The sequence below is a fragment of the Gorilla gorilla genome, chromosome 7, assembly GCF_029281585.2.
Source record: "Gorilla gorilla gorilla isolate KB3781 chromosome 7, NHGRI_mGorGor1-v2.1_pri, whole genome shotgun sequence".
Taxonomy (NCBI): domain Eukaryota; kingdom Metazoa; phylum Chordata; class Mammalia; order Primates; family Hominidae; genus Gorilla; species Gorilla gorilla.
This window is the reverse complement of record NC_073231.2, coordinates 52901804-52920987: the sequence shown is the minus strand read 5'-3', so window position 1 is coordinate 52920987 and position 19184 is coordinate 52901804. Positions and strand designations below refer to the sequence as shown.

General features: G+C 39.7%; 1 protein-coding gene across 1 annotated transcript in view; it reads right to left on the bottom strand.

Annotated features, from left to right (window-relative positions):
* CPA6 (carboxypeptidase A6) overlaps positions 1-19184 on the bottom strand; it is a 320694-nt gene that overhangs the window by 39655 nt on the left and 261855 nt on the right. The window contains exon 8 of the mRNA XM_004047127.5: positions 19057-19147. Within this exon, the coding sequence (XP_004047175.2) occupies positions 19057-19147 (91 nt within the window). The remainder of the gene's footprint in view (positions 1-19056; positions 19148-19184) is intronic.

Below are 19184 nucleotides of genomic sequence, written 5' to 3'. Positions count from 1 at the left end.
TTTGCTGTGCAAAAGCTCTTTAATCAGGTCCCAATTGTCAATTTTTGTTTTTGTTGCAATTGCTTTTGAGGACTTAGTCACAAATTCCATCCCACAGCCCGTGTCCAGAATGGTGTTTCCTAGGTTTTCTTCTAGAATTTTTATAGTTTGAGGCCTTACATTTAAATACTTAATCCAACTTAATTTTTGTATATGGTGACAGGTAGAGGTCCAGTTTCATTCTTCTGCATATGGCTAGCCAGCTATCTCAGCACCATTTATTGAATACGGAATCCTATCCCCATTGCTTATTTCTGTCGACTTTGTTGAAGATCAGATGGCTGTAGGTGTGTGGCTTTATTCTGGGTTCTCTATTTTGTTCCATTGGTTGATACATCTGTTTTTGTACCAGTACCCTGCTGTTTTGGTTACTGTAGCCTCATAGTATAGTTTGAAGTCAGGTAATGTGAAGGCTCCAGCTTTGTTCTTTTTGCTTAGGATTGCTGTGGCTAATCAGGCTCCTTTTGGGTTCCATATGAATTTTAGAATAGTTTTTTCTAAATCTGTGAAAAATGATGTTGGTATTTTGATAGGAATAGCATGGAATCTGTAGACAGCTTTGGGCAGTATGGCCATTTTAATATTATTAATTTTTCTAATCCATGAGCATGGAATATTTTTCCATTTGTTTGTGTCATGTAAGATTTCTTTTAGCAGTGTTTTGTAGTTCTCCTTGCAGAGATCTTTCACTTTCTTGATGTATTCTGTAGTTTTATTTTATTTTGTCTATTGTAAATGGAATTGCTTGATTTGGCTCTCAGCTTGAATGTTATTGGTGTATAGAAATGCTACCGATTTTTGTGCATCAATTTTCTATCTTGAAACTTAACTGAAGTCGTTTATCAGTTCCAGGACGCTTTTGGTGGAGTCTTTAGAGTTTTCTAGGTATAGAATCACATTATTTGTAAAGAGAGCTAGTTTAACTTCTTTTTCTATTTGGATGCCTTTTATTTCTTTCTCTCGCCTGCTTGCTCTGGCTAGCACTTCCAGTACTATGTTGAATAGGAGTGGTGGGATGGGCATTCCTGTCTTGTTCCAGTTCACAAGCGGAATGCTTCTAGTTTTTCCCGTTCAGTATGATGTTGGCCCTGGGTTTGTCATAGATGGCTAGTTTCTGGAGGATTTTTATTATGAGGGGATGCTGGATTTTATTAAAAGCTTTTCCCATGTCTATTGAGATACACATATGGTTTTAATTCTGTTTATGTGGTGAATCACATTTATTGATTTGTATATGTTGAACCAAACTTGCATCCCACGAATGAAGCCTGCTTGATGATGATGAATTAACTTTTTAATGTGCGGCTGGGTTTTGTTTGCTAGTATTTTGTTAAGGATTTTTGCATCTATGTTCATCAGGGATATTGGCCTGTAGTTTTCTTTTTTCATTGTGTCTCTGCCAGAATTTGGTATCAGGGTGATGCTGGCTTCGTAGAGTAAGTTAGGGAGGAATCCTACCTCCTTAATTTTTTGGAATAGTTTCAGTAGAATTGGTACCAGCTCTTCTTCTGGCAGAATGTAGCTGTGGATTCATCTGGTCTGAGGCTTGTTTTTTTTTTTTTTGGTAGGTTTTTAATTACTGCTTCAAGTTTGGAATTCCATATTGGTCTGTTCAGGGTTTCAGTTTCTTACTGATTCAATCTTCGGAGATTGTGTATTTCTAGGACTTTATCCACTTCCTCTAGATTTTCTAGTTTGTGTGCATAGAGGGGCTCATTATAGTCTCTGAGGATCTTTTGTATTTCTGTGAGATCACTTGTAATGTCACTTCTGTTGTTTCTGATTGTACTTATTTGGATCATCTTTTGTTTGCTTCTTTGTTAATCTAGCTAGCAGTCTATCGATATGGTTTATCCTATCAAGTAATCAATTTTTTGTTTTGCTTGTTGTTTGTATGAATTTTTGGGTCTCAATTTCATTGAGTTCTGCTCTAATTTTAGATTTTTAATTTTGTCTGATAGCTTTGAAGTTAGTTTTGTCTTGTTTTTCTAGTTGCTGTAGGTGTTATGTTAGATCATTAATTTGGGCTTTCTAACTTTTTAAGGTAGGCATTTAGCACTATAAACTTTCCTCTTAACACTGCCTTTGCTGCATCCCAGAGATTTTGTATGTTCTATTCCTGTTTTATTTTAAAGAATTTTGTGATTTCTGTGTTAATTTTGTTGTTTACCCCAAAATCATTCAAGAACAAGTTGGTTAATTTCCATGTGACTGTGTGGTTGAGAAAACATTTGAAAGAAGGAAAAACAACACTAGTCCTCGAATTCTGGCATTTTAGTATATGTTTCCTCATTCTTTTCACTCCCTATGTTTATAGTAATGTGTATGTATCATACACACATATCTGTCACATATAAATATAGATTCATCATTACGTATTTTACAGAATTAAAACCAGTGAAAAAATAATTACATTGCCAGCATTAGGCTCAATAATATACATTCTTTTATTATTTTAATATAAACTTTTTATCAATTTTTGTGGCTTCCTAAAACTTTACCAGCTGAATATATATTAATTTATTTAAACATTGCCTTGTTCAACATTTGGGTCACTCTTCTCACTATAAATGACATTATGGTCAGCATCTTTTTCTGTTTCTTTATAATGTATTTTCAAAACAGAATGTTTAGAACAAAGGGTACAAACAGGCTCAAGGTTCTGCCTCGAGTCTCTTCTCTGTTCACTGTTGACGTGTACCTGGGCAATCCAATCTGCCTGCAAAGCTTCAATCACTCCCTTTGTGCTGAGGACCCACAAGTCTATATGTTTAGGCTAGACCTTTTATAATACTCCAGATCTATATATATTTACCATTGTCTGTCTTCCCCTCCATTCCCACAAGCACCTCAAATCCACTGCTCACAATTGGACTCATGTTTTTCACCGGATTCTGACCTCCTACTAGCTGCCAAATCTTGGTAAGTAGTGCTTGTATCCACCAGGTACTCTAACCAGAAACAGAGTCATCCTGGATACCTCCCTTTCCCTCTGCTTCTCTGTCTTGCTGGTGTCTTAATAAGTGCTGCTTCCACATTCCTTGCGGTTTCTCTTCATCTGCTTTATTGCATCATGGCTTATGGTCCTGCTGTAGTTTCCTAACCAGTCCTTTGGTTGACACTGTTGATCAAGATACTCAAGGATCAGTTGTTTTCTTCCAGCTTTAAAACCTGTAAGGGCGACCGGGCATGGCGGCTCATGCCTGTAATACCAGGACTTCTGGAGGCCGAGGGGGGCAAATCACTCGAGGTCAAGAATTCGAGACCAGCCTGGCCAACAGGGTGAAAACCCATCTCTATTAAAAATACAAAAATTAAGCCTGGGCGACAAGAGCGAAACTCCATCTAAAAAAAAAAAAAAAAAAAAAAAATTAGCCAGGTGTGGTGGCAGTCTCCTGTAATCCCAGCTACTTGGGAGGCTGAGGCAGGAGAATCGCTTGAACCCGGGAGGTGGAGGTTGCAGTGAGCCAAGATCATGCCACTGCACTCCAGCCTGGGTGACAGAACGAGATACCATCTCAAACAAACAAACAAATAACCCCAAAAAACAATCTGTAAGGGCTCCCAATTATCTTGTGTTTGTCAAACATTTCCACTAAAATACCCCTAACAGGCAATGCCAACACAGACTGTTAGTTAAGAACACCTTTGAAATCGTTGTTTTATCTTAAAAATTCACGTGAACTGTAAGGTTTATTTGATTATATGTTTGGGTTTATCTTCACATAAAATAATTCTGCTTCCAAAATCTTTCAGTGAAATTGATGTGCTCTGGCTGGGCACACCTGTAATCCCAGCACTTTGGGAGTCTGAAGTGGGTAGATCACCTGAGGTCAGGAGTTCGAGACCAGCCTGGCCAATATGGAGAAACCCTATCTCTACTAAAAATACTAAAAAATACCAGTGGGTGTGGTGGCAGGGGCCTGTAATCCCAGCTACTCGGGAGGCTGAGGCAGGAGAATCGCTTGAACCTGGGAGGTGGAAGTTGCAGTGAGCCAAGATCGCATCATTGCACCTGGGCGACAAGAGCGAGACTCTGTCTCAAAAATAAAATAAAATAATAATAATAATAAGAAGAAAAAGAAATTCATGTGCCCTGTAAGTGGGCAATAACCTTTTATGACTTTCTCTGTGACGTAACCCCACTTGCAAACACACCAGTTTGAATAACATAGCTTCTAGAATAAAATCTGCACAGCTCAGCGTGGCATGGAACCTCAGCATGTACTGTATCTCTGGGTCCTCAACTTCTCACTACTGCTTCCTGTCATCCTTCATCAGAGCCATACAGGGCCTCTTGCTGTCCTCACCACATTCCATCCTGTTGACATGGCCACATATTTTCCTCAGGTCTCCACCTGTGTCCCTTAGCTAGAATGCCCTCTTGACCCTGCATCCTTTGCTTTACTCACCTTCTGCCCTACAGTTTAGTCTACCCTGGTGTCAAATACATTCTTAATTTTCAAATCTGCCCTTCTCTCCTCTATGAAGACTTTTCTGACTTTACCAAGTGTGAATACATGTGTGCGTATTTATATATATCTATTTCTATTATAGTTTCTGTGATGGTTAATTTTATGTGTCAATTTGGCTAGGCCACAGCACCTATATAATATTTGGTCAAACATTACTCTTAATGTTTTGTGAGGGTATTTCTGGATGAGATTAACATTTAAATCAGTGGGCTTTGGGTAAGGCAGATTACCCTCCATAAAGTGGGTGGGCCTCATCCAATCAGTTAAAGCTCTGAATAGAACAAAAAGAGGCTGGGCATGGTTGCTCATGCCTGTAATCCCAGCACTGTGGGAAGCTGAGGCAGGGAGATCACCTGAGGTCAGGAGTTTGAGACCAGCCTGGTCAACATGGTGAAACCCCGTCTCTACTAAAAATACGAAAATTAGCTGGACGTGGTGGTGCATGCCTGTAATCCCAGCTACTTGGGAGGCTGAGGCAGGAGAAGCACTTGAACCCAGGAGGCAGAGGTTGCAATGAGGTGAGATTGCACCACTGCACTCCAGCCTGGGTGACAGAGTGAGACTGTCTCAAAAAAAAGAAAAAAAAGAAATGACCACCCTCACCCCTCCTGCTCTTCTCTTTAGCAAGAGTGAATTCTGCCTTCAGACTTGAACTGCAACATGGGCACATCCCTGGGTTTCCAGCCTGCTGGCCTACCCTGTAGATTTTGGACTTGCCAACCTCTGTAATTGTGTGAACCAATGCCTTAAACACACTGTCTCTCTCTATACATCCAATTGGTTCTGTTTGTCTCTTTTCCCTTCTCCACTCCCTCTTTCTCTCTCTTTTTTTTCCCTTCCCTTCACTCATTCTAATCTCAGTGATTTGAAACCCCATGAAGACAGGGAATCTGTGGCATCTGTCTCTGCTTCCCAAGTACCTAGCTCACAATGTGGCAGATAGAAGGCATTCATTTCATATTTTTGAATAAATGGAGGAATGGATCATGTTTCCTTTTTTTTTTTTCTTTTTTTTTTCTGAGGCAGAGTCTCACTCTGTCACCCAGGCTGGAGCATGATCTTGGCTCACTGCAATGTCCACTCCCAACAGGTTCAAGCAATTCTCCCACCTCAGCCTCCCAAGTAGCTGGGATTACAGGCATGCACCATCATGCCCAGCTAATTTTTGTACTTTTAGTAGAGACAGGGTTTCCCCATATTGGTCAGGCTGGTTTCAAACTCCTGACCTCAAGTGATCCACCCACCTCAGCCTCCCGAAGTGCTGGGATTACAAGTGTGAGCCACCACCCCCGGCCTTGGATCATGTTTCTGATGTGCCTCACCAAATTGCTTTCTTACGCCCCGAGAGATATATGCCATCCCAGTTACAGCGTCCAGCTTAGATGATCACATTAAACATTTTGGGCAATAACCTAATAGATAAATGTTACACTGTTTTATTTTAATATTATTTTTGATTATGAGGAGGCTGCTCGTTCTCTCATGTTTGTTTATTTTCATGAATTGAGACTCTATGCTTTTTAAATTTCTTTAACCTACCAGAGTCTTGGAGATTTTCTTCACATTTTGTGTGGACTATTAACATTATTTTTATGTAATGTTTGATTCTGAAGTGTTTATATAAAAACGATAATAAAACATTCTCTGCTGTATTTGCTGCAAATACTTTCTTTTCACGTGGTTGCTTATCTCCATTTTGGTACCTTTTAAAATAACAATTCTTCACATAATAAAGGTATATTTATATATACAATTCAATGTGGTATATGCCATGGTTCTCTAAAGATGCAGATAATAATATTCTTAGATTAGGCTTTTATTATATTTTGAAAGCAATGCATTCAAATGGGAAGGTATAATTAGAATCCAAATATCTGCCCTCGATGATCCTTTTAGTATGCAGTAGCCAGGAGTCTCTTAAAAAGCAAGGTCATGTTGTTCCTTGGTTCAAAACTCTCCAGTGCTCTCCCAACCTATGCAGAATAAAATCCAAAGTCCTTCCTTCGACACAGAACCTCCATTATCTTGCCTCTGACCACTTCTGCCTCTTCTCCTACTCCTCTCTCTCTTCCTCCCTCAGCTCTAGCCAGACACTCTCCTGGCTCTTCCTGAAACCCACCAAAGATTCTCCCAACGCGGGCCTTTACATGACTGTTCCTTCTGTGTGCACTGTCTTTCCCTAGACTTCCTCCCCTCCCAAGCGTCTTCAGGGTGGGCTTCCCCAGGCCACCTAAAATAGCTCACCAACCCTCACCGCTGCACTGTCTAGCATGTGTAACAACCTGACTTTCTTTGTTTTCTTCATTGCTGTTTTCCCCAATAATCAGCTAGTTGAATACATGAATGACTAAATTCAAGGATGCATCTGATAACCTCTGAGGTGACAACTATATAAAATGCATTTGGTATTTTTTTAATTGTAAAAAAATCCCTTTCTCTTACATATTAAAAACACTCCTAACATTAGTGTTGTTTTTTTTTTGTTTGTTTTGTTTTTTGGCACCTTCTGTGTTCTATAGTTCACTAGGGTTTTGTGGAGTTTGAGAAATGCTGTTCTGCAAGACAGAATAAAGGCAAGGTGACTGCCCATCTGTCTCTTGTCATTATTCAGCATACCTCAGCTTTTCAAACAAATATAAAAGGTGGTAGATAAAAAGAATATTATCATTTACCTACATCTGTGTTTGAGAATAGCATTCAAAAGAGATGGTTTTAATAACAGAAAAGTTACTTCATAAGGAGTTTGGATTAAAAACAAGAATATAAATTAAAAGAGAATTGGGAATCTGAAAATAAGGAAAATATTTAATAACATTAGTGACCCAGGAGGAATATAATGCTATAATGCTTATGAGACGATAAAAATGGTAACAAGGACCCAAAAAATCAAAGCACTTATATAGGCATGAAATTTACGAAAATAAAAAATAGCATGACTTCTCAAATGCAAATGATACAGCTGGAGGAAAATTATCAGAGAGATGTATTTTGTTATCAGTGAAATCAGAAATGCAAAAACACTGAAAAGTGGCCAGTATAGTGGAAAAGGAATTAGTAGGTAAGAGCTTTTTAAAAACCTTACTCATATGCTGACAGAAAGACTGGAGGCCTCCTAAAGACTGAGCAGCATGGGAGTGTTACCTGCTGAAACAGGGACAATAAAATTATTGGGCTTAAAAATCAGTACCAAATAAAAAATCAGTAGCTTAGTGTCCCAAGAGCCAAGGGAGTGATTCTGCTACCTCCCCCATGTCTCACTTCAAAAATAGCATTTTTATGTGCTGCTTACTCATTGACTTTAAAAACTAAGTTATTTGTAAAAGATTTTTATTTTATTTTATTTTATTTTATTCTGTTTTATTTTATTGAGACAGGGTCTGGCTCTGTCACCCAGGCCGGAGTGCAGTGGCACAGCCTGAGCTCAGTGTAACCTCCGCCTCCTGGGCTCAAGACATCCTAACCACCTCAGACTTCCGAGTAGCTCGGACTACAGGCATACGTCACCTGCCCAACTAATTTTTGTATTTTTTTGGTACAGACAGGGTTTTGTCATGTTGCCCAGGCTGGTCTCAAACTCCTGAGCTCAAGTGATCCACTTGCCTTGGCCTCCCCAAATGCTGGGAGTACAGGCATGAACCATTGCGCCTGGCTTGTAAAAGGTTTTTAAACTTTGTTTGTAACGTCATTATCAAAAACTTCAGCAAATATATTTATTTATTCATGATGTTGCAATAGATGTTATAAATAAACTAGATATTGTCCTTCAAATGCAAATTCTCACATATTTACTCACAAGAATAATCAGAGAAATAAAACAACAATATAGTGTTTTGTGTATACACACAAAATGAGTCTCAAGCATTATTTATAATCTGTTGTTACAAAAAATTCATTTAAAAAAGCTTCTGGGCATGTTCTGCGTAAGGATCATGAAATATAAAACAGGGAGAGGAAATGATTTTTGCATATAATCAGTGTCTAGATTAGGAAAAGAACAACTTAAGAGCAACTTAACAAAAGATAGAATAGCTCTTTTTAGCAGTGTATTAGCTGGAAAATAGCTCTGAATAGGAAGAGAAGAAAAGGAAAGCTTTTTGTATTTTCTTTAAATCTTAGAAACAAAAGATTTCCAGTTAGCCTGTGATCTTCTATCCTAGAAAGAATGAAGTTTGCAAAAATATGTTTAAGGTTGATGAGAGAGAGGAGTGCTGAAAGGGATTAATATAGTCCCCAGTTGAGTAGTGCTAAGGAGGGAGATAATAGCTGACTAATATTTCTAGTAGATACATTATTTTAAAAGGACAAATTAGCATGGTAGATGGCAATGAAATATGAAAAGGTAAGATAGTAGCAGTAATGAATACAAGGAAAAAGAAAAATTGAGCTGAATGTTAGACAAAGCTTATGAAAGAATTCTTGGTCAAAGTAATAGATACAAAGTAGGAAATGAAATATTTATAAAAGACTGTACTGGTCAGAGTTTCATGAAAAGGCACAGAATCCACTATGGCTAGTTTTAAGGGGATTTTATTTTTATTTTTATTTTTTGAGACAAGGTCTCATTCTGTCACCCAGGCTGGAGTATAGTAGTTTGATCTTGGCTGACTGCAACCTCCGCCTCCCAGGCTCAGGCAATCCTTCTGCCTCAACCTCCTGAATAACTGGGATTACAGGCACGTGCCACCATGCCTGGCTAATTTTTGTATTTTTTTGTAGAGATGGGGTTTCACCGTTGTTGCCCAGGCTGGTCTCGAAATCCCGGGCTCAAGTGATCTGCCTGCCTAGGCCTCCCAAAGTGCTGGGATTACGGGCTTGAGCCACCATGACTGGTAGCAGAGGAGATAAAAAAAAAAAAAAGTATAAAACATTTTTCAGAGCCTTCTTGGAAGACTTGACCAGGAAGGCTACTGTCTCTTCCAAGACGAGGAAGGAGCACATTCAGAGGACAGCCAAGAAGGTGAGCTACTTTGAATGAACCACACACTTCCATAATGGTAGCGGGCAGTAGGACCATGGAAGCCATAGAAAAGCAACTTCCATCTTTCTTTCATGCTTTAAAAGCCGAGGTGAGCGCACCAAAGAGGTAGAACCTAAGTCACACCCAGATCCCTAGCTTAAGGAGTTCTAGAAATTCAGCTTTTATTTATTTTTATTTTTTATTTTTTTTGAGACAGAGTCTTGCTCTGTCGTCCAGACTTGAGTGCAGTGGTGCGATCTTGGCTCACTGCCACCTCCACCTCCCGGGTTCAAGCGATTCTCCTGCCTTAGCCTCCTGAATAGCTGCGACTACAGGAATGGGCCACCACGCCCGGCTAATTTTTTGTATTTTTAGTAGAGATGGGGTTTCACCATATTGGCCAGGCTGGTCTCAAATTCCTGACCTCGTGATCCACCCACCTCGGCTTCCCAAAGTGCTGGGATTACAGACGTGAGCCACAGCCGCCGGCCGCAGCTTTTATCTTTTTGGCCTCAGCAGTACAGGAAGGCACTTAGAAAGAGTTTGGAATGGATGGAGAGTGCCTATGCCCATAATGCACACTACTGACTTCATTCTTAGAGAAACTGAAAGGAGAACACCTAAAACAACAAAATCAGAAACATAATTAAGAACCAGTTCTTCTGGTCGGACATGGTGGCTCACATCTGTAATCCCAGCACTTTGGGAGGCTGAGTTGGAAGGATCGTTTAAGCCCATGAACTTGAGACCAGCCTGGGCAATATAGTGAGACTCTATCTCTATGAAAAATAAAAAATAAATTAGTCAGGTATGATGGCTCACACTGGTAATCCCAGCTACACTCAGAAGGCTGAGGTGGAAGGATTGATTAAACCCAAGATGTTGAGGCTTTTAGTAGAGGCTGCAGTGAGCCATGATTACACCACTGCACTCCAACCTGGGCAACAGAGCTAGATCCTATCTCAAAAACAAAAACAAAAAAACCCAAAAAACCAGTTTTTCCTAAGTTTCAGCATTCATTGTTAGCTCTCCCTAAGTATCAAAAGGACTGTTATAAAGGATTTGAAAGACAACATTTAAAATAAGAGTGAGAAATACCTTCAAGTTACACTTTTATTTGGAAACTGTGATACTATTGTTGTGACATTGTTACTTGCAGGAGGCAGCAAAGAAGATAGTAAGTTGTCTGGCATTGGTAAGTTCTGGAGAATCAAGTGCAGATAAGATTGTTTTAGATACACTATGATGAGGATAAAAGGCCCTAAAACCATCATCAAGAAGTCAGGCCAGCACTAATTCTAATTGTGTTAATGTCTAAAATGATAGCTGGGTTTTCTAGCAATATGACGGAATTGTGACACATACTGTGATAAAAGCTCCTGCTACAAACACATCTAAAATGATCAAGAAAACAATGTAAATACATGGCACAGTTCTCAAAAATGTTCCTGAGGGTACAAGAGTGAAGAGGGAGCTGGAATAACAGCTGAAGCTGAAGCAAAAGCTGCAGGCTTGCTCGGGATGTTTGCTGGTCTCTGACCTGGAGGCTTGTTTCAATGGCCACATGTGGTGGAGGCAGGGGATCAGTATTTGGGTTCTCAGTTTGCAGGAAAAGGGAGCAAGACCCAGACACACACCTGGCAGTCTCAGAACAGGACTCTTTCTTTTCTTTCCTTTCTTCCCTTCCTTCCCTTCTCTTTTTTTCTTTCTTTCCTTCTTTCTTTTTTTCTTTCTTTCTTTCTTTCTTTCTTTCCTTTCTTTCTTTGTCTTTCTTTCTTTCTCTTTCTCTCTCTCTCTTTCTCTCCCCTTCCTTCCTTCTTTCCTTCCTTTCTTCCTTTGTTTCATACAGAGTCTTGCTCTGTTGCCCAGGTTGGAGTGCAGTGGTGCAATCTCGGCTCACGGCAACCGTTCAAGCCATTCCTGTGCCTCAGCCTCCCAAGTAGCTGGGATTATAGACATGTGTCACCACACCTGGCTAATTTTCATATTTTTAGTAGAGATGGGGTTTCACCATGTTAGCCAGGCTGGTCTCAAACTCCTGGCCTCAAGTGATCTGCCCACCTCGGCCTCCCAAAGTGCTGGGATTACAGGTGTGAGCCAACATGCCCGCCCCAAAGTAGGACACTTTCCATGAAAATGTGGGCTACAAAAATCTGCCTTCATGGGAAGATGCCAAACTCTGGCTAGGAAAGAAAAAGATCTTCCTGGAGAATTCATAACCATATGCCTGACATCTCATGGGTTTATAAATTCAAACTATTTGCATGGTATGTGGTGGTCCAAGATCAGAAATAGAAATAGTACCTGGGGGATCTTCCGCTACTTCCCTCTTACCATACATTCCCAATCTCTCTCTCTCTCTTTTTTTTTTTTTGGTCTATTTCATTTTGGATAAAACAGTTCAATTCATATGGTTATTCTGATACCTAAACTGCTCTTCTGCAGTTACACATTGTTTAACTCTTTAATCAAATGAGTAAAAGTAATCATTCATGGCAACTTGATCCCTAAGGAGTCAGACTATGGTTAGAAACAGACACTGAAGTCAGTCAGATTTGACTTTTCATTTGAGCTCAATTCATAATCTTGAGCAAGTTCCCTCACTTCTCTCTTAGTTTCTTCATCAGCCAAATAGGGATAATAGCAGCATCTACCAATGAGAAGTTCGTGTTGAGCATTTAGCACTTACTTGGCACATAATGAATCCTTAAGAAATGCCAGCCATGTATCAACAATGGTGAGCAAATCCTTATGATCTAAATTTCTACATATCCAGGATTCTAGGTCCTTAACTTCCTTTATAAAAAGCATAACTAAGGCCAGGTGCGGTGGCTCACGTCTGTAATCCCAGCACTTTGAGAGGCCGAGGCAGGTGGATCATGAGGTCAGGAGATCGAGACCATCCTGGCTAACACGGTGAAACCCCATCTCTACTAAAAATACAAAAAAATTAGTTGGGAGTGGTGGTGGGTGCCTGTAGTCCCAGCTACTCAGGAGGCTGAGGCAGGAGAATGGCTGAACCCGGGAGGTGGAGCTTGCAGTGAGCTGAGATTGCGCCACTGCACTCCAGCCTGGGTGACAGAGCGAGACTCCATCTCAAAAAAAAAAAAAAAAAAAAAAAAAAAGAAAAAAAAAGCATAACTAAGCATTACAGTTTAGCTCATTCATCTTCTAGTTTTAAAATTTTCTACCAACTTTGTTAGATATTAGGTAATTTATATCTTTTCATATTAAATTGGTTGTTAAGCAAAGAATACTATAAGCCAACATATCTTTTCACTTTGTATTTCTCCAGGATCCCAAATAATTTCTTAGGAGTGGGATGTGAACTCATTAAATCTTTCAAGACTTTCTTATATAATTTCTAGCTCTTTGCAATATAGAAGGGGCTCAATACACTCGTTTGGATATAAAAGTGGATTAATGTATGTTAGAGTCATCGCTAACAGAGCTGGCAGGAGTCTTAAGGGCCTAGTTTGACCAGTTAGTTGATGTTTAATCCGCATCAACACGTCATTCTCAGCCAGAAGTTACCTGGATCAGAGCTAGTCTATTAATCTCCAGTGACAGAAATTCACTCTTCTAAGGCAGTGCATTCTTGCTGTGAGTTCCATGCCTCTGAAATTTAATGTGGATTAGTTCTTTCCCTGAGCTTACCTTGAAGCCAGACTCAGCACTTCATCACATCCCCAGGGTGATATTGTGAAATATATATTTGGTCTTCATCCTGTTTCCTGGAATACATACAGCTCCTAAAATCTTTAGACTCTCTGGAGTGATAAGTGTCTTTGTATGCTAATAGGATGACTGGTGGCTGGGGGTCCCTAGGGAGCTTCAGAATGGGGACAGGTCACTGAAAGACCAAGGCATGATGAGAGGGTTGGGACTTTCAGTGCCACCTCCCCAACCTCTTGGGAAGGCTTAAGGTTAAGCCAATCACCAATGGCCAGTGATTTAATCAAGCATGCCCACATGATCAAGCCTCTGTAAAAACCCAAAAGAACTGGATTCAGAGAGTTCTGGATAGCTGGACACATGGAGGTTCATGGAGGGTGGTGCCCATGGAAAGGGCACGGAGCTTTCATGCCCTTCCCACATACCTTGCTATATGCATCTCTTTCATCTGGCTGTTTATCTGTATCCTTTATAATAAACTGATAAACATATATAAAGTGTTTCTGTGAATCATTGTAGCAGATCGAATTGAAAGAGGGGGTCTTGGGAACCCTGATTTATAGCCAGTCAGTCAGAAGTACAGGTCACAAGCTGGCATTTGTAACTGACATTTGAGGTTGGGGGCAATCTTGTGGGACTGAGCCTTTAACCTGAGGAATCAGACACTCACTTTAGGTAGATAGAGTCAGAATTGAATTGAATTATAAGACACGCAGCTGGTGTCCACTGCAGAGTTGCTTGGGGTTTAGCAAGAAAACCTCAAACATCTGGTGTCAGAAGTGTTGTACTAAGAAAAGTAAAAAACACTTTGGGTTTTTCTGATCATTCCTTACCCAGAGGGCAGATCCAATTCCACAAATCCTTATGTTGGGGCTTAGAAATTGACACCCCTGGCTGGGCATGGTGGCTTATGCCTGTAATCCCAGCACTTTGGGAGGCCGAGGCAGGTGGATCACTTGAGGTTAGGAGTTCGAGACCAGCCTGGCCAACATCTCTACTAAAAATACAAAAATTAGCCAGGCTTGGTGGTGGGTGCCTGTAATCCCAGTCTGGGAGGCTGAGGCAGGACAATCGCTTGAACCCGGGAGGCAGAGTTTGCAGTAAACTGAGATCACGTCACTGCACTCTAGCCTGGGCGACAGAGCAAGACTCTGTCTAAAAGAAAAGAAAAGAAAGAAAGAAATCGACACCCCCAATATAGCACCCTAGCATGCTAATTATTTTCAATTAATGGCCCTTGAAGAACAGCAGATCCTGGAAGAAGCTTTATGCTGATATTTCCTTACCCAGCTCGAGTCCAGACCCACCAAAGAAGAAAACAGTTACCTGTAGTCCTTTCTCTGAATTTTCATTAATTTAACTCATATCGCAGGTAGAGACTGAGGTTTGTCAACACACCTGGACAGGCATTTGTCATCAACTATTGTCTGCTGTATATTCTTCAAGTCCATTGAATTCCCCTAAAAATCTTTCACCATGCCTCAAATTGCCACATTTCTCCCTACCCCTATAAAGAAGGGTTTATAAACCTCTGTACCCCATTGTATTATTGGGTAATCATCCTTCTGTGATTCCCTCATGCTATGCATGTTAAAATTTGTATGGCTTTCATCCTATGAATCTGCCTTTTGTCAGTTGATTTTCAGCAAAACTTCAGAGGGCAAAGGGAGAGTTTTCCCTTGGCCCTACACTTAGTGAAGTAGATTGTACTGAATATTACCTGTGGTGGTGGTTGTGAAATGCTGGAGAATTTGCATACTTCACAGCAAAGTTTAATTGCAATCCGCTATAGGCATTTTTGAGTACTAAAGTCTCTTTCCATACAGTCTAGCAACATTACCTCTTTTTATTGCTCTCTTTGCCCCAAATTTAGGCTCTGAAATTCTCTATATTTTCAGAACAATTCAGTTTAGGTCCCAGCTAGTATAGCTCTCTCCAAACAAAAGCCACTCAGCTGGAGGAACTCATCGTTTTAGAAAGCAGGCCAGTGGCCATCTATTGTTATTTCATAGGGATTGGCTGAAAACCCCCAATTTGTAATGGTTTCTCTCTTCACTCCAGATGATCTACCCAAATGATTGGTCAAGCAGAACAGCCCCCGGCTCCACTTTTTTTTTTTTTTTGGATAGAATGGGAGGGTGGTGGTGGGAAAAGGGCATATATAGAGAGGGGCACATGTGGTTGGGCTGCTAAAAAAATCGTATAGTTTTCTCCGTATTATATCTAATTTATAATATTAGGTAACTGAGTGTTCTAAAGAGTTAATTATGTTTCAATAAGTGCCTAACTTGCTCCTAAATAGAAACAAAAATATTTTTATAATAGCTTTATTGCTTTATAATCAGCTATAATTCACATATTATGAAATTCACCCTTTTAAAATGTACAATTCAATGGCTTTCAGTATATTCACAATTGTCACATCTCATTCTAGAATGTTTTCATCACCCCCAAAAGAAACCCTTTACCCCTCAGCAGTTACTCCCTAATTTTCCCCTCTCCTCAGCCCCTGGCAACCACTAATCTACTCTCTATCTCTATAGATTTGCCTATTCTGGACATTTCATTTGCTCTTTTGTGACTGACTTTTTTCACTTAGCATAATATTTTTAAGTATCTATGCTGCAGAATGTATCAGTACTTCATTCTTGTTATGCCCAAATAATATTCCATTCTATAAATATACCACATTTTATCTATTCATCAGTTGATAGACATTTGGGTTGTTTCCACTTTTTGGCTATTATGAATAATACTACTATGAACATTCATGTACAAGTCATTATGGGAATAAATGTTTTCATTTCTCTTGGGTATATATATATATATCTAAGAGTGGAGTTGCTGGGTCATATGTTTTTAACTTTTTAGGGAAATGCCAAACTGTTTTCCAAAGTGGCTGCAGCATTTTACATTCTCACCAGCAAGTATGGATGTCCCAGTTTTTTTACACCCTCACCAACACATGTTATTGTCTTTTTATTATAGCCATCTTAGTAGATGTGAAGTGGTACCTATTCCTATTGCGGTTTTGATGTACATTTCTCTGTTGGCTAATGACGTTGAGTGTATTTTCATGTGCTTATTCTCTTTTATATATCTTTTTTGGAGAGTATCTGTTGAAATCATTTGTGCACTTTTAAATTGGGTTACTTGTGTTTTTATTGTTGAGAGAATTCTTTCTATGTTTTCAATAGAAGTCTGTTAGTAGATATATGATTTGCAAAATTGTTTTATGTTCCATAGGTTTTTCTAAATATTAATTTGTATTTAGGCGACACTTGAATTATTCAGAAGTTAAAGATTAAGTATGGATATTATCCAAACCCTTTACCTTTCTCCTTGATTTGTTCCAATTTGGAAAATCAGTGCTTACAGCATATTTTAAAAAGAGTGCACAGAGGAAAGAAAAAAGCACAGTGCTTCACAGAGAGAATGTGCTCGATTAACTTTGGCAAATGAATGAAAGAAATTTATGCATTTATTCCTGGTTCCTACCACTACTCTGACTTGTCGAGTCCTTCTGGGGGACTTTCAGACCAGTGATATTCATCTTATGGGTGAAACACCCTCAGGGGATCTATGAAGTATTCAAAAAGTATGCCTGTCTGTACTTGCATGCTGGACTATTCCACATGCATGCACTAAAGCATAACCACTGTCACACAGGGATCCACAGATTCTTCACGGTAAAAAGCAGTTTCATGTTCTGCTCTTTAATTTCAAGAATCACTGACTTAAGAGAAAGAAACAGCTGTTTTTTTCACTTCCATGCTGACCCTACAGTGTTTTCAATGGTCTGGGCATTTCTATGTCGTTTATGCTATGGATGTTTATTTGGAGGTTCACTTTAGGGAATTTCATACTTACCTCAATACCCCTGACCTCAGAGTGATTCCCACATTGTAGTTCCCTGTCCCCTTCATGCAGCACATAACTGCGGGGGGATGGACCTGACCCTGGGAGGGAGGCAGGTCACACTTGGCTGCCTGCCTATCGGATCAGCTGAATCCACTCTGGAGACCTTGCAGCTGACACAGTACCAGCCAGGCTGCCTGCACTTCCCCATCACTTCCAACAGTCTATCAAGATCATTTTGCAACTGCATTTGACATAATCCCTTGTATATCTTGAGTGTTGGCTCACAGAAAAAATCAGAACGATTCAAAACTGGGAAGAATCAAAGGAATTCTAGTTGGGTCTGCAGCTGAAACTGAAAAACCAAAGAAGGCGTGTGTATGAAGGAAGCAAGCTGGGTAAAGGAAGAACAACAAAGGGAAGCAAGACCTTACTCGCAACCTGATATAAACAGGAGTCTAAGTTTACACAGGCAGAGCTGGCTGCTGCTAGAGTTACTCAGCTCAATTACCCATCCAGAGCACTCATGCAGATGCCTGTAGGCATGCATATGACATATATGTGGATGCGAGTCTCCACTAACAAGCGAAACATCCCTGTGTTTATGAGTATGGAAAATGGCCCCATCAGAGAGAAGGGAAAGTGAAAAGTTTTTTTTTAAGTTAGTGGATTTCAGGAGTTAATGTGCTTGTTGTCTCGGTATAGGTTGGAGAAAACAATTTCTAAATAGAAATAGTCATCTATAATACCACATCATAGTATTTATACAATGGTTTTTTTCCCTTCATAAATGCAAGTACTTTTAAGTATACATTATTGCTCATCATCACAACATTCCCGTGAAGAAAAGAGGCTGTTTCACCAACTGATCTGAGGCTTAGAGGTGAACTGACTCTTCTGAGGGTCAGGGAACAAGGGATAGGTTACCGATACTTAGGTCCCAGTTTGGAGCTAGGAACTAAATTAGACATTTCACATATATAAATTCCTTTAGTCCCTATAAGAACCTCATGAGGTGGTTGGCATTATACTTTCATAGATTAAATAAAATTGCCCAAATTACTGAGCTAGTAATGGTAGAATCAGACTACATTTGTCTTATTTTAGAGCCATATTCTTTTAGCTATGTCATGTTCTCATTTGCCAATTCTAATTGACTGAAGCCTCTTGCTTGGAGGGATGTGTGGAAGGAATCAAAGCCCACGCCCAGTTATTCTAGCTGATGCTAGTGGGATGGGAGGATTGGCATCTCACATAGAACCTAACCCTCATTGTAGAATGAGTGAATGTGGAATAGGCCTCATTTCTAAGGGACTAAAGGAAGGATTTGCATTACACAAGGGTCTATATTTTGAGGGACCTACAGAATGACTCAATACAAAGGCAGCTCCTAACAACTGCATTTTGATAATAATTTTCCATCCTTTCCTTTTTCTGCTGCAAGTAAACTAGCCATGACTAATTTTCTCATTTCTCCCTGACACTTGCCTCCTTCTTTCTTCAGTAAAAGGGTTTCCTTCCTTAAAATGACATCTTCCTTTTATTTTAAAGGTGATTATTAATGAAACATGGAATGCAGCAGAAATACATTCCCAATGTGCATGGTCAATCCACGTATGACCAGCAGAGTGGTAGAATATAGACAAGGTCGTGACAGCTCTGACCACGACAGACAGACGAATGCAGCATCAGTGGTGCTTGTATGAAAAGGATAAAAAGATTTAACCAGAATTATACTACACCACGGTTCATGTTTTAATTTGGGGAATGACAAATATTCCTCAGTTTGCTGCTTTTACATATGTATTTAAATTTTCAGTTTTCAGGACCGAATTGACATATTTAAAATCCTTGATTTTTATATATTAAAAAAGAAACCTTTCATTTTCTTTTGCCAATTACAGCTATCATGTATGTATCTGTACCTTTCTCTACCAGGTTTTCACATACAGAAAAACATGAGTCTCCCATGAGAGTCCTCTGGACTCATATTTTGCAGAGTAAAACCTGCAGAAACCTTTGGATCTGGATCCCAGTTGGTCCCAAACTTACCACACCACTTCACTTTCCAGTTTCTATTGGCATCCACTCCACGGCAGCGAAACCTTGAGTTCCTTGACCTTGTTTTTCTCCAAAATCGATCCTAGACATAATTAAGAAAACAGGTGCTGAGAAGAATA